General features: G+C 40.1%; 1 protein-coding gene across 13 annotated transcripts in view; it reads right to left on the bottom strand.

Annotated features, from left to right (window-relative positions):
- RYR2 (ryanodine receptor 2) overlaps window positions 1-14,305 on the bottom strand; it is an 810,976-nt gene that overhangs the window by 290,248 nt on the left and 506,423 nt on the right. For all 13 annotated transcript variants that reach the window (XM_060406755.1, XM_060406748.1, XM_060406743.1 and 10 more), the window contains one exon: window positions 12,481-12,628. In XM_060406755.1, the coding sequence (XP_060262738.1) occupies window positions 12,481-12,628 (148 nt within the window). The remainder of the gene's footprint in view (window positions 1-12,480; window positions 12,629-14,305) is intronic.

The raw sequence follows: 14,305 nt of genomic DNA, 5'->3' as shown, positions 1-14,305 counted from the left end.
CTCATCAAGAGGCTCTTTAGTTCTTCTTCACTTTCTGCTGTAAGGGTGGTGTCATCTGCATATCTGAGGTTATTGATATTTCTCTTTGCAATCTTGATTCCAGCTTGTGATTCATCCAGCCTGGCATTTTGCATGATGTACTCTGCATAGAAGTTAAATAAGCAGGGTGACAATTTACACCCTTGTTGTACTCCCTCCCCAGTGTGGAACCAGTCTGTTGTTCCATGTCCAGTTCTCACTGTTGCTTCTTGACCCACAGAGAGGTTTCTCAGGAGACAGGTAAGGCACTCTGTTACTCACATTTCTTTAAGAGTTTTCCACAATTCACTACGATCCACACATATGTGATACCACACAGTGTATGTCTTTCTGACTCATTTCCCTTAGTATAATGCCCTTCAAATGCATCCATGTTGCTGTAAATGTTAAAATTTTCTTCTTTTTATGAGTAATATACCATTGCATGTCTATACCATACCTTCTTTATCCACTCATGTGTTGATGGACACTTAGTTGCTCAGCCTTGTCAGACTGTTTGTGCTCCCATGGACTGTAGCCCACCAGGCCCTTCTGTCCATGGAATTCTCTACCAAGAATACTGGAGTGGGTAGCCAATCCCTTCTCCAGGGGATCTTCCCAACCCAGGGATTGAACCTGGGTCTCCTGCACTGCAGGCAGATTCTTTACCGTCTGAGTCAACAGGGACACTTAAGTTGCTTCCACACTGCAGGCAGATTCTTTACCAGCTGACCCACAAGGGAAGCCCCTAAGTTGCTTCCATATCTGGGCTACTGTAAATAATGCTGTTAGGAACATTGGGGTGCTTGTATCTTTTTGAGTTATTATTTTTATTCTTTCAGATATATACATCAGGAGTGGAATTTCTGGGTCATAATTGGTGCACTATTCTTACACTCATTGATGGCATTCAACTGAACTTGAAGTGAACATGCTGTTCATAGATATCATGCAGAGGACTTGCGCGCTTCACGGATTTTCCTCCAAATGTCCACGAGGCTCAGTTAATATTCTAATTTTCTTACGGTTTAAAGAAGAAACAGATCAGGATTCTGCTTCTTGATAAAATCACTAAGTGGAAATCTGAATCCACAGACATAAAAAAAAAATACCCAGGCAATCTGCAACAAATTTCTGTTGCATATCCTAAAACATTAAGCAGCTGAACACAAAAGTAGGCCCTATAAGCACCTGCTGAACTGAATCTAAGAACAAAGACTCTCTTGAGCCCTGGACACAGGAACGCTGCCAAATAGGTAACCAGCAGCATCACTGTTAAAATACAGAACTTTTCTCCAAACATGCAATTGTTATTCTTTGCTTGAATTTAAACACTCTATATTTGTATATTTCTAGCTCATGTAAGTATGTTATATAAATGATTTTTATACAGTTATAATAAGTGCAATAGTAATTGACATTTAAAAAACTGAACAGCAGATAAATTCCCATCGCACTCTATCAGGGCTACTCAAAGAAAAAATTCAGGATTTAGGCCTTTAAAAACCACTTTAAGATTAAGGGCAAGGTCTGATAATATACTGTGTTCCTTGTACCCCAGAGATCCTACCATCAAGAAGGCAAACTCCAACGACCATTCAAATAGGACCTACAATAGCTACACTCACTGCATCTAAGCCATACACCAAGAGACGCTTACCACTAGAGGGCAGTCAAGATCTAACTATAGATTAAAAGTATCCGTTATTTATAATAAGCTGGAAGGCAGGCTGCTGCTAAGTCGATTCAGTCGTGTCTGACTCTGTGCGACCCCAGAGACGGCAGCCCACCAGGCTCCCCCTTCCCTGGGATTCTCCAGGCAAGAACACTGGAGTGGGTTGCCATTTCCTTCTCCAATGCCTGAAAGTGAAAAGGGAAAGTGAAGTCACTCAGTCATGTCTGACTCTTCATGACCCCATGGACTGCAGCCTACCAGGCTCCTCTGTCCATGGGATATTCCAGGCAAGAGTACTGGAGTGGGATGCCATTGCCTTCTCCGGGAAGGCAGGCTAGTCTCTTGAAAATTTTACACTTATCTAGAATCCTTTAGATCTAAAGTGATATTTGAGTGAACTCCAGGAGCTGGTGATGGACAGGGAGGCCTGGAGCACTGCAATCCATGGGGTCACAAAGAGTCGGACACGACTGAACGACTGAACTGAACTGATAAGTAAGCAATTATAAAACCTTTTAATGAATAAGCATAGATGACTTTTCCAAATATCTTAAAATATTATTTAGGACAATTCTCCAAAGATAGCACAATTTCAACACTGAGTTCATATTCATCCTGGAATACATAAATCAGCATTCTACTGACTAACAGAAAATAAATTATAACCCTGATGAATTACATAAGGTCCAGTATTCTGGTCATCTGATGCAAACAGCCAACTCATTGAACAAGTCCCTGGTGCTGAGAAAGACTGAGGGCAGAAGGAGAAGAGGGTGCCAGAGAATGAGATTAGCGGACGGCATCACTGATGCAATGGATGTAATAAACTTGGGCAAGCTTTGGGAGATGGTGAGGGACAGGGAGACCTGGTGTGCTGCAGTCCCTGGGGTAGCAAAGAGATGAACACGGCTGCATGACTTAACAACAACAGATTCAATTTTAACAAAAATATCAGGCCCTAAGGTAAGCTACATACTCTATACTCAAAATGCATAACCAACAAGGACCTACTGTATAGCACATGGAACTCTACTCAACGTTATGTGGCAGCGTGCATGGGAGGGGAGTTTGAAGAATGGATACATGAAAATGTATGGTTGAGTCTCTTTGCTGTTCATCAGAAACTACCACAACATTGTTAACTGGCTATAACCCAGTACAAAATAAAAAGTTTAAAGTTAAAAAAAAATGCTGTTAATTTTTCTGATGTCAGCGAAACAGTATAGCCAATTACAAACTGAAGTTTTAAATCTTATCTTAGTGATCACCAGACATTTTGCTTCATTCCACAAACCATCTCACATCTATCTTTTCATTTCCATTTTTCACCATCCTTCTGAAGATCACATGTTTCCAAAAGCCTCGCAACTGGTCTCTCTATCCAAGCACTCTCCCCCTCCAATCTGTTCCTTTCCACTGTCGTCATAATACTGCTACTGAACACTCTAACCACAAATCAAACTTTTGCTTTAAAACTTTCTGAGGCTAGAATTTCTCATACAAATTTACCATACTTCTTAGCTGGGGCTTTCAAAATATTCCATATTTTATAGCCTAATCCTTCTATTTCCAACTATTGCTGTTCTCTCCCCACTTACACTCTGTATCTTAGCCTAACTTGATAATCAATTTTCCCTCATCTCTTTCTGTATTCAATTACATCAGGTACACTTCCCCCTCTGGCAAGAATGCTCTTTCTACCACCCATCCCTACTTAGTATTTTGATCTCTCTAACAGCGAACTCAGACACATGAACTCAGACACGGAAAATGAGTCTTTCTTATGTATGTTCCATGGATTTCAGTGGCCACACATGATAAACAGAATAAACTCTACAGAACAAGTTAAGAACATTCATTAAACAAATAAGTGACAACAACTGTAACAACAATTACAACAAACATGGTAACAAATCCTGGAGGAAGGGAGAATCCAGAGCTGCCTCGTTTTATTGTTCAAAATGTTCAACTTTCAACAAAAATAGTGAGACATGCAAATAGCAGAGTATGTTTTATATATATGGAGGGGAAGAGTCAATAGAAACTGTCACTGAGGAATCCCAGATACTGGACTTTTAGACAAAAATGTTAAACTAGCTATTTCAAATATATCCAAAAAATTAAAAGAAACCTTGTCTAAAGAACTAAAGGCAAGTATGAGAAAAATGTCTTACCAAATAGAGATTATAAATAGAGACTGAAATTACTTTAAAAATAGACTCTGGAGTTAAAAATTATAATGACTGAAATTAAAAATTCTCTAGAGGGGCAAAACAACAGGTTTGAGCTTGAAGAAGAAAGAATCAATGAATCTGAATAAAGATCCACTGAGATTATTAAGTATGTAAAGCAGGGGGGAAAAAAAAGAGGAAAAATAAGCAGAGTCTTACAGACCTGCCAGATGCAGCAAGCCTAACAATGTACACATACTGAAAATCTCAGGAGAGGAGAGAAAGAGGCAGAAAGAATACTTAAATACTGACAAAACATGCTCCAACTTTGGTGAATAAAATTAATTTACAGATACAAGAAGCTCAACAAAATCCAAGTAAGATAAACTCAAAGAAACGCACAATGCACATCATAGTCAAACTACTGAAAGACAAAGAGAGGATCTTGGAAGCACCAAGAAAGCAGCAGCACATCACATACAAAGGCCCTTCATACGAGTAACAGCTGATGTCTCATCTGAAAACATGGCGACCAGAAGGCAATGGGATGAATATACACAGTGCTGAAGGGAAACTCAACCAGAATTCTATATTCAGAAACTCTTTATTGGTCTCTCCAAGGCTTCTAACACACAGCATCACTCTCTCACTTTTCTCTCTTAGCAAACAGCCTCACTTAATATTTCAACAGAAAAGTCTAACGAAACAGTAACAATTTCCCCAGCTTCTTCCTGATTTTCCGTAACATAGTTTACTGCATTTTTTAAATCCTGACTGCTCCGCCATCAAGCTTAGCGGTGCATGTGTTCTTCTTATGTAAGGCCAAATCTTTTATCTGTGTTGTAAATTTCATTTCCCCACCCCTAATCATCTTCATATCATGCTTCATCAAGTTCCTCTCCTTTATTTTCAACCTCTCCTTTCCACTGGTTCTTTTTCTTAGAAACAGAAACCGCTTCTTAAAAATGTCTAAATTTCTCCTATTTAAAAAAAGGAAAAATGTAATCTTCTCTTTCTCTCTAGCAATAGTCTCAGCTGCGCACACACACACACACACACACACACACACACACGTATATGTGTGTGTGTGTGTAAACTGAGTCTTGGTTGCTGTGTATAGTTGTCTCAAACACAACTCAAAATGAAATTCCAAACTCAGAATCTCTCCAATTTCCCATCTCTGACTGTTCCAAAACCATTCCAAACACCTCCTTCATCTTTCTACTGATTCTATTTCCAAATGTCAAATGAGTCTGTCCTATTCTTTCTATGCACAGTACTGGTTAAGTTCAGGCCAGAAAAAGTTCGGGAGTGTCAAAACACTCCTCACCAACACCACACTGCTGTCCCTACCTTTCAGTTTGTCCACATTCAGCCCATTCTCCAAAGAGAAATGGAGTGATTCTTTAAGCAGAAAAACCTTCTGTTTCAGTCTCTGCCTTCTCTCCTTCATTTCCTTCTACTTCTCAAACTCTACTTGATACTCAGCCATGCAAAGCCAACTGAAAGTTCCCAGGTGCAGTCTTTCCTGGACTGCCAAGCCTTCCCACACTATTCCCTCTGTCTGAACAAATGAACCTGACTGATTCCTACTGATTCTTCTAAGTAGATGGTTTGAGAACACATCTCCAAATATTTTGTCACACTTCTCTAAAAAACTGTGGGCTTAAGTGTGAGATGCATTGAGTGACTCACTTCCAACAAACAGAATATGGTAGAAGTCAGTGCAATGAGCAGTGAGGCTTCTTTCTTGCACTATCTCTTAGATTACTCACTCTGGGGGAAGCCAGCTGCTACGTGAAGGAAGTATCTCTGTGAGGAGGTCTTCATGACAAGGAACTTGGATCTCTTGCCAATACACAGAGAAAATCTGAGTCCTTTAACCAACAATTATGCAATTGAACTGTCTTAGCAGCAAACCCCTCAGCCCCACTGAAGTCTTCAGATGACCGCAGCCCTGGTGGACTTGACACAAACCTCAAGAGAGGCCATGATCCAGAAGTGAAGTCGCTCAGTCGTGTCCGACTCTTTGTGACCCCGTGGACTGTAGCCTACCACGCTCCTGTGTCCATGGGATTTTCCAGGCAAGAGTACTGGAGTGGGTTGCCATGCCCACCTCCAGGGGATCTTCCCAACCCAGTGATTGAACCTGGGTCTCCTGCATTGTAGGCAGATGCTTTACCATCTGAGCCACCATGATCCAGAATCACCTGACTAATCCACTTGTGTGTGCGGGCTAAGTCGCTTCAGTCACGTCTGACTCTTTGTGACCCTATGGACTATAGCCTGCCAGGATCCTGTCCATGGGACTCTCCAGGCAAGAATACTGGAGTGGGTTGCATGCCCACCTCCAGGGGATCTTCCTAACCCAGGTATCAAACCCATGCCTCTTGTGTCTCCTGCATTGGCAAGTGAGTTCTTTACCACTAGCGTCATCTGGGAAGCCAAATGAATCCATTCACAAATCCCTAAAAGATAGAAACTTTGAGATCAACAAATGTTTGTTGGTTTAAGCCATCAAATTTTAGGGAGGGATTTGTTACACAGCAGTAGATAACTACTGCTCTTAAAGAGATAATACATCTCTTTAAGATTTTTCTGACAGCTCAGTTAAACCACTGCTGGGATACTTGGGGATTAATGCTTACATCACACAAAAGTGTGAAAAATTTAGTCTACCTTCCCTGCCTATAATGAAATCTACCTGTGGGCAAAACTTTTTCATTCATTGTTGAATATAAGCATAGTAGATGTTCAATAACTACATATTAAAATCAAATGGAAATGAGGATGATCTGGAATATGAAAGTCAGATGAAACCCAAAGATGGCATCACTGATTTGATGGACAAGAGACTGAGCAAGCTCTGGGAGCTGGTGATGGACAGGGAAGCCTGGCGTGCTGCAGTCCATGGGGTCACAGAGTCGGACACGACTGACCGACTGAACTGAACTGAACTGAAGCTGTTTTTCTTCCTTCTTGAAATTCGTATAAGTCACAAGAAAGGGAAGCATAACTTACTAACACACTGCTTCACTGATGTGTTAAGCAAGATTATATCACACTTGTAAATAATATGTATGTAAATATGTATGTTATCAGAACAACATCTTATCCAGCATCCTCCTGAATATAGTTCTCACTAAACGTGAATGTATCAGATGTATCTGACATAATTTATGCCCATAATTATTAATGTCTATAAATATAATCATCATTATTTTTCTCTAACATATACTGCATGTTTCCTTATATAGGGTAAAATGTACTCTCCTCCCTGAATACTGCCTGCAATTAACTAATTCCTTGAAAACTCAAGGTTATTGTTACAGCCACGATTAATCATTTCTCTGAGCTGTAGTGGGTTTGTTTCTTCACTGTTTTCTCTTTAATTAGCTGGCTGTCATGTGTAACTTAAGAACTGAGTCAGCTTAATATTGGCAGTGCTCTATATAATTTTCAATGAATATCAGAAAAGTAATGGTATAGGAAATACATATAAATGTAGGGTAAATAACTTCCAAAAATGTTTAAAATAAAGCAGAGTTGCGGAAGAAAGTGGAGAACACACTACTAAGCGTCTAGATAGCCAAAATATAAATATTCATGTAGAAAGGAATAAAAATAAAATTGGAGGATATCAAGTGGTTGCTGTGTCAGGCTTTAAAACCATGGATGATTTTTTTTCACTGAACCTTTACTATCATCATTATAAAATTTTTCCAGCAGAAAAGATATAGATTGTCATCTCTCCTATCTAATACTATCTAGGGAGACACAAAGGTAAGAAAATACACAGTTAGAAAGAGGCTCAAAAACATCTATGACTATTGTACACTTGCCAGATACCTGTTGTATGCATATTAGGTATATACCTAATAGAGTAGTTGAATCAAATATTTTTAAAGTATAGAAAATACTGGAAAATGGTATACTATCACAGGCATTCTTAATGAATATGTGTGTCCTTAATATATCCAACTGTTCATTAAAGAGTGAATTTAATAGGCTGTCCCACTGCTGGGCATACACACCGCGGAAACCAGAATTTAAAGAGACACATGTACCCCAATGTTCGTTGCAGCACTGTTTATAATAGCCAGGACATGGAAGCAACCTAGACGTCCATCAGCAGATGAATGGATAAGAAAGCTGTGGTACACATACACAATGGAGTATTACTCAGCCATTGGAAAGAATACATTTGAATCAGTTCTGATGAGATGGATGAAACTGGAACCTATTATACAGAGTGAAGTAAGCCAGAAAGAAAAACACCAATACAGTATACTAACACATATATATGGAATTCAGAAAGATGGTAATGATAACCCTGTATGCGAGACAGCAAAAGAGACACAGATGTATAGAACGGACTTTAAGACTCTATGGGAGAGGGTAAGGGTGGGATGATTTGGGAGAATGGCATTGAAACATGTATACTATCATGTAAGAAATGAATTGCCAGTCCAGGTTCGACACATGATACTGGATGCTTGGGGCTGGTGCACTGAGACGACCCAGAGGGACGGTATGGGGAGGGAGGAGGGAGGGGGGTTCAGGATGGAGAACACGTGTATACCAGCAGCAGATTCATGTTGATGTATAGCAAAAACAATACTACATTGTAAAGTAATGAACCTCCAATTAAAATAAATAAATTTCTATTAAAAACAAAAGTTTGTAGATTTTTGAAAGTAGGAGCTCTTAACAGTATTACTAATGACTTAAGTTCTCCATAGGATACCACAGTCACTAAAAAGATGTAAGACAAAGACACCTGCAATTATGAGAGTTTACTCATAATAATTCATGAGTGGGTATTTGTAAGTCTTCCTCAGACAACCACTTTGCCTTATTGCATTCCTTTTTCTTGAGGATGGTTTTGGTTACCACCTCCTGTACAGTGTTACACACTCCCATCCATAGTTCTTCAGGCACTCTGTAATCCCTTGAATCGATTATTGGGAATAGATTGGGATTCCCTTGAATAGAATTCCTTGAATCTATTGGGAATATACATAAATGTCTGAGAGTATAACCAACAAATGACAATAACTTATCTTTTTGCCAAAAAAAACATGCTGGTCATAGCAAATATCCTCTTCCAACAACTAAAGAGATAACTCTACACATGGACATCACCAGAGGGTCAATACTGCTCAGATTAACGACATTCTTTGCAACTGAAAATGAGGAAGTTCTGTTTATAGTTAGTCAAAACAGCTCTATACTGGAGCTGACTGGCTCAGATTATCAGCTCCTTATTGCAAAATTAAGACTTAAATTGAAGAAAGTAGGGGAAAGCACTAGGCCATTCAGGTACGACCTAAATCAAATCCCTTATGATTATACAATGGGGGTGATGAACAGATTCAAAGGGTTATGGAGTGCCTGAAGAACTATGGATGGAGGATTGCAACACTGTACAGGAGACGGTGACCAAAACCACCCCCAAGAAAAAGAAGTGCAATAAGGCAAAGTGGTTGTCTGAGGAGGCCTTACAAACAGTCGAGAAAAGAAGAGAAGAAAAAGGCAGAGGGAAAAGGGAAAGATCCAACTGACTGTAGAGTTCCAGAGAATAGCAAGGAGAGATAAGAAAGCCTTCTTAAATGAACAATGCAAAGAAATAGAGAAAAAACAATACAATGGGAACGACTAGAGATCTCTTCAAGAAAACTGGAGATACCAAGGGAACATTTCATGCAAAGATGGCCACAATAAAGGGCAGAAACGGCAAGGACCTAACAGAAGCAGAAGAAATTAAGAAGAGGTGGCAAGAATACACAGAAGAACTGTAAAAAAAAGTGTCATAATGATCTAGATAACCACAATGGTGTGGTCACTCACCTAGAGCCAGACATCTTGGAGTGTGTGGTCAAGTGGGCCTTAAGAGAAGCATTACTACAAGTAAAGCTAGTGGAGGATGGAGTTCCAGCTGAGCTATTTCAAATCCTAAAAGACAGTGCTGTTAAAGTGCTGCATTCAATACGCCAGCAAATTTGGAAAACTCAGTAGTGGCCACGGGACTGGAAAAGGCCAGTTTTCATTCCAATCGCAAAGAAAGGCAATGCCAAAGAATGTTCAAACTACCACACAATTGAACTTATTTCACATGCTAACAAGGTCATGCTCAAAATCCTTCAGGCTAGGTTTCAGAAGCTCATGAACTGAGAACTTCCAGATGTATAAGCTGGATTGAGAAAAGGCAGAGGAACCAGAGATCAAATTGCCAACATCCGCTGAACCATAAAATAACCAAGGGAATTCCAAAAAAATTCTACTTCTGCTTCATTAACTACAATAAAGCCTTTAGGTGGATCACAGCAAACTGGAAAATTCTTAAAAGAATGGGAATACCAGACCACCTTACCTATCTCTTAAGAAGCCTGTATATAAGACAAGAAGCAACAGTTAGAACTGGACATAGAACAACAGATTGGTTCCAAATTGCAAAAGGAGTACATCAAGGCTGTATATCATCACCCTGCTTATTTAACTTATATGCAGAGTACATCATGTGAAACACCAAGCTGCGTGAATAACAAGCTGGAATCAAGATTGCTAGGAGAAATGTCAACAACCTCAGATATGCAGATGATACTTTTAATGGTAGAAAGAGAAAAGGAACTAAAGAGCCTCTAGATGAGGGTGAAGGAGGAGAGTGAAAGAGATGGCTTAAAACTAAATATTAAGAAAACTAAGAAGATGGTATCCAGACCCATCACTTCATGGCAAATAGAGGGTAAAGGGGGAAAGGTGGAAGTAGTGACAGATTTCCTCTTCTTGGGCTCTAAAACCACTGCGGATGGGACTGCTCGGCAGAAAAGCTATGACAGACGTAGACAGTGTGTTGTAAAGCAGAGACATTACCCTGGCAACAAAAGTCCATAGAATCAAGGCTATGGTCTTCCCAGTGTTCACATATAGTTCTGAGAGCTGGAGTATAAAAAAGGCAGAGTGCCAAAGAATCGACACCTTCAAACTATGGTGCTGGAGAAGACTCCTGAGAATCCACTGGACAGCAAGGAGATGAAACCAGTCAATTGTAAGGGAAATCAACCCTGAATACTCATTGGAAAGACTGATGCTGAAGCTGATGCTCCAGTATTTTGGTCACCTGATGCAAACAGCTGACTCTCTGGAAAAGTCCCTGATACTGGGAAAGATTGAGGGCAGAAGGAGAAGAGCCATCAGAGGATGAGACGGCTGGATGGCATCACCACTGAACTTGGACAAACTCTGGGAGATGGTGAGTGACAGGGAGGCCTGGTGTGCGGCAGTCCACGCAGTCAGAGAGTTGGACATGCCTGGGCAACTGAACAACGACACACGATAACCATATATAAATATTCCCTTGTTACACATAGTAACATTATATAAATACTAGCAGTCATTACTATTTAAGGTTGAATTTCTATGCAGAGATAATACACTAAAAATATTAGTCATTAGAGAATATTTGGCATAGATCTTAAGAGTTTTCTACCAAGAAATATAGGCACTGCAATGAAACATACAACTCATGTCATTTTTGGCAATTTTAAAATATGGATGTTAACACAACTCAAACCACAGGAGCAAATGATTAAGGGGTTGACTATCTTAAGCCATATTCCTAAAAGGTATTATTCAAAGGAAATGCGTTCTTCATAAACCCTTTAAAAATCCATATATTCAACACATTTATTGAGTGTCTGTTCTAGAGTGTTTTCCTTAAAGCAAAATATTGCGCTAATCAATTACTATGGCCTAAATGTGAAAGTCTAAATAATGAAGATTTAGAAAACACTAGCTCATCATCCTAGATTTACAGTAAGTTCCCCACATATGAATGAGCTCCATTCTGAAAACATCTTGACAAGTTTAATTTGTTCGTAAGTTCCACAAAATTAGCCTAGGCGCTTAATAACACAGTCAGCTATATAGTATTGTAATAGGTTTAGAATACTTTTCACACAAATAATACATAAAAATAAACACAAAAAATAAAGAAAAGATTTTTACCCTTACGTTACAGAACTTTGAAAATTACAATAGTGCAGTACAACGGCTGGATATAGGGGTTGGCATCAAGCGAACAGGCAACAAGAGTCACTGCTCAGGGAGGGAGAGGAGGTAGAAATGCTGGAGCTGAAGGATCATCAGTAATAGGAGACGGGGGGCAAGCTGCAGCGTCACTCGGGCCTGACATGATTGGACATGTGAACCCACATTCGCAACTTTGAAAGTTCGCAACTTGAGGATTCACATGCAGAGGACTTACTGTTCTCCCATCAACAACTAAAATCAGCTCTTCTGAAAGAGAGCTGGTGAGGTGAGTGGGATTGAGGGACAATATCAGAATCACAGAATTAACGGTATCCTCAGACTCTTCGAGAAGGTAAACTCATTTCTCCCCCTCTGCAGAATCACCAAGGTCTTGAGTCCTCTGCTGAGAGATGATCTAGACCTTTAAGTGTCCTTCAGGACAAAAGTTCCCTAAACTCCTGGCCTGAGTCACATACTTCAAATAAAGGACTCTCATCTCACACTCCCTTTTATTCATGCATTTGGCTTTAAAGAATTTACAATGTGGTTTTGCAATGAGAGGAGAAGAAAGTGAAATGGAAATACCATGATCTTGATCAGGTGCCTCTAGGTTGTAGCCATATCCCAGAAGTGTGCGTACAGCCTCACGGAGGCTATCCTTATTGGATTTCTTAGTTCGGTCATCTAGAAGGGCATAGGGAACAAGCCGAGGGTTTCTTCTGTTCTTTACATCCTATAGGAAGGAAAAAAAAATAAGGTATGTGATCATCAAAGGACAAGCAACAGTATTTGGAAATGGCACAGCCACCAAATACATCAAAATACAAAGTGTCTGAAGGTAGATACTGTGCCTTCTACTTTCCCTTTGTCTTTCCAGGTTGGAGGAGTTAGTGAAATACTCCCAGTATGAAGAATCTATCAAGTGAGTCACTGATCAATGCAAATTAGGCTCTCTCCATGAAAAGAAAATGTAAAAATAACAGCAATAACAGAAGCCAACTTTAATGATCTCAATAACCATCACCCACCTGTCAAGATCGAAAGGCAATGGGCTAACTTAAGAGAACCTACCATTTCCTTGCCAAGTTGACCGACAGGTCTTTGTTACAAAAAGAGCCTAATTAGTAACCATCATCTCTCTGACTTTTAAGTCAATGTACAACACAAGGCTGCTGTCCCTTCCTCAGAGAAAAGTCAGTGTGTGGATGGCCACCTCATGACCATAAATAGCTTAAAAAAATAATATTCTGACTCCATCAACTGGTGAACCTGGTAGTAGCGGGAGTATGAAAAGAAATGTAAACCTCACAATTTGTCTTTTATAAAAGAGGCTCCAAGTTTAAAGCATGATTAAAACGGCAGGGACCAAGCAATAAGACAGGCTATCTTACCATCTTAACAAAAGGATACATAATTTAAGAGTAAATACAAAATCTGGGCAGTGGAGATGCCCCAAGACTGCAAGTCTTTCTAACACTTAAGAAATTACTTCTTTGCATTCATTCACTGCTTCAGACTTTATCAAACTTTCCATATTCCAGGAGGCATGCTGCTGCTAAGTCGCTTCAGTCGTGTCCGATTCTGTGCAACCCCATAGACGGCAGCCTACCAGGCTCCCCCGTCCCTGGGATTCTCCAGGCAAGAACACTGGAGTGGGTTGCCATTTCCTTCTCCAGTGCATGAAAGTGAAAAGTGAAAGTCAAGTCGCTCAGTCATGTCCGAGTCTTAGCGACCCCATGGACTGCAGCCCACCAGGCTTCACCATCCATGGGATTTTCCAGACAAGAGTACTGGAGTGGGGTGCCATTGCCATCTCTACCAGGAGGCATATTCAATCTCAATTTATCTTAGCATGAAGAGCAATTTGGAGGCTGTATATATTCCCAAACATTCTCCAAAAAATATAAGCTATTTGGTGGACAGCATTTGTTCTGGCTGGGGAGAAACAAGGAAAACTATTTCTCAATTTCTTCTTCCCCTTCTCTAGAAAATCTGCAGTAAATACCTTATACTGACTACCTGACCATTTGGACCAGGGTTCAAATCATCTGGGTTGCTTATTGGGTAATGCCACTCTAAAGCCACCCCCCAAAAAATAAGCACCATAAACAGCTTTACACCACATTACCCCGCACCCCTCCCTTTCAAAATGGTTGCTGCCCCCCGAGCTTTTCCTAGAGAAAAATTAACAGGCCTCTGATGAATCACACTTTCTGGACATGGTGTTCTGGGGATCTGATTATACAAAGAAGCTGCTCCAGGGGTTTCCATGCACATGAGTGCTTGAAATCTAGTGTGCTGGAAACACAGAAGAAATTCAAGCGAACGCCTGCTCTCAAGGAGTTTACAATCCCATGCTGAACCAGATTATTTTAAACAGAGGGTGATGAAAAATTAAAGACAATGCTCA

This window comes from Ovis aries, chromosome 25, assembly GCF_016772045.2.
Source record: "Ovis aries strain OAR_USU_Benz2616 breed Rambouillet chromosome 25, ARS-UI_Ramb_v3.0, whole genome shotgun sequence".
Taxonomy (NCBI): Eukaryota; Metazoa; Chordata; class Mammalia; order Artiodactyla; family Bovidae; genus Ovis; species Ovis aries.
The sequence above is the reverse complement of the archived record's forward strand: the minus strand, read 5'-3'. Positions and strand labels throughout refer to the sequence as shown.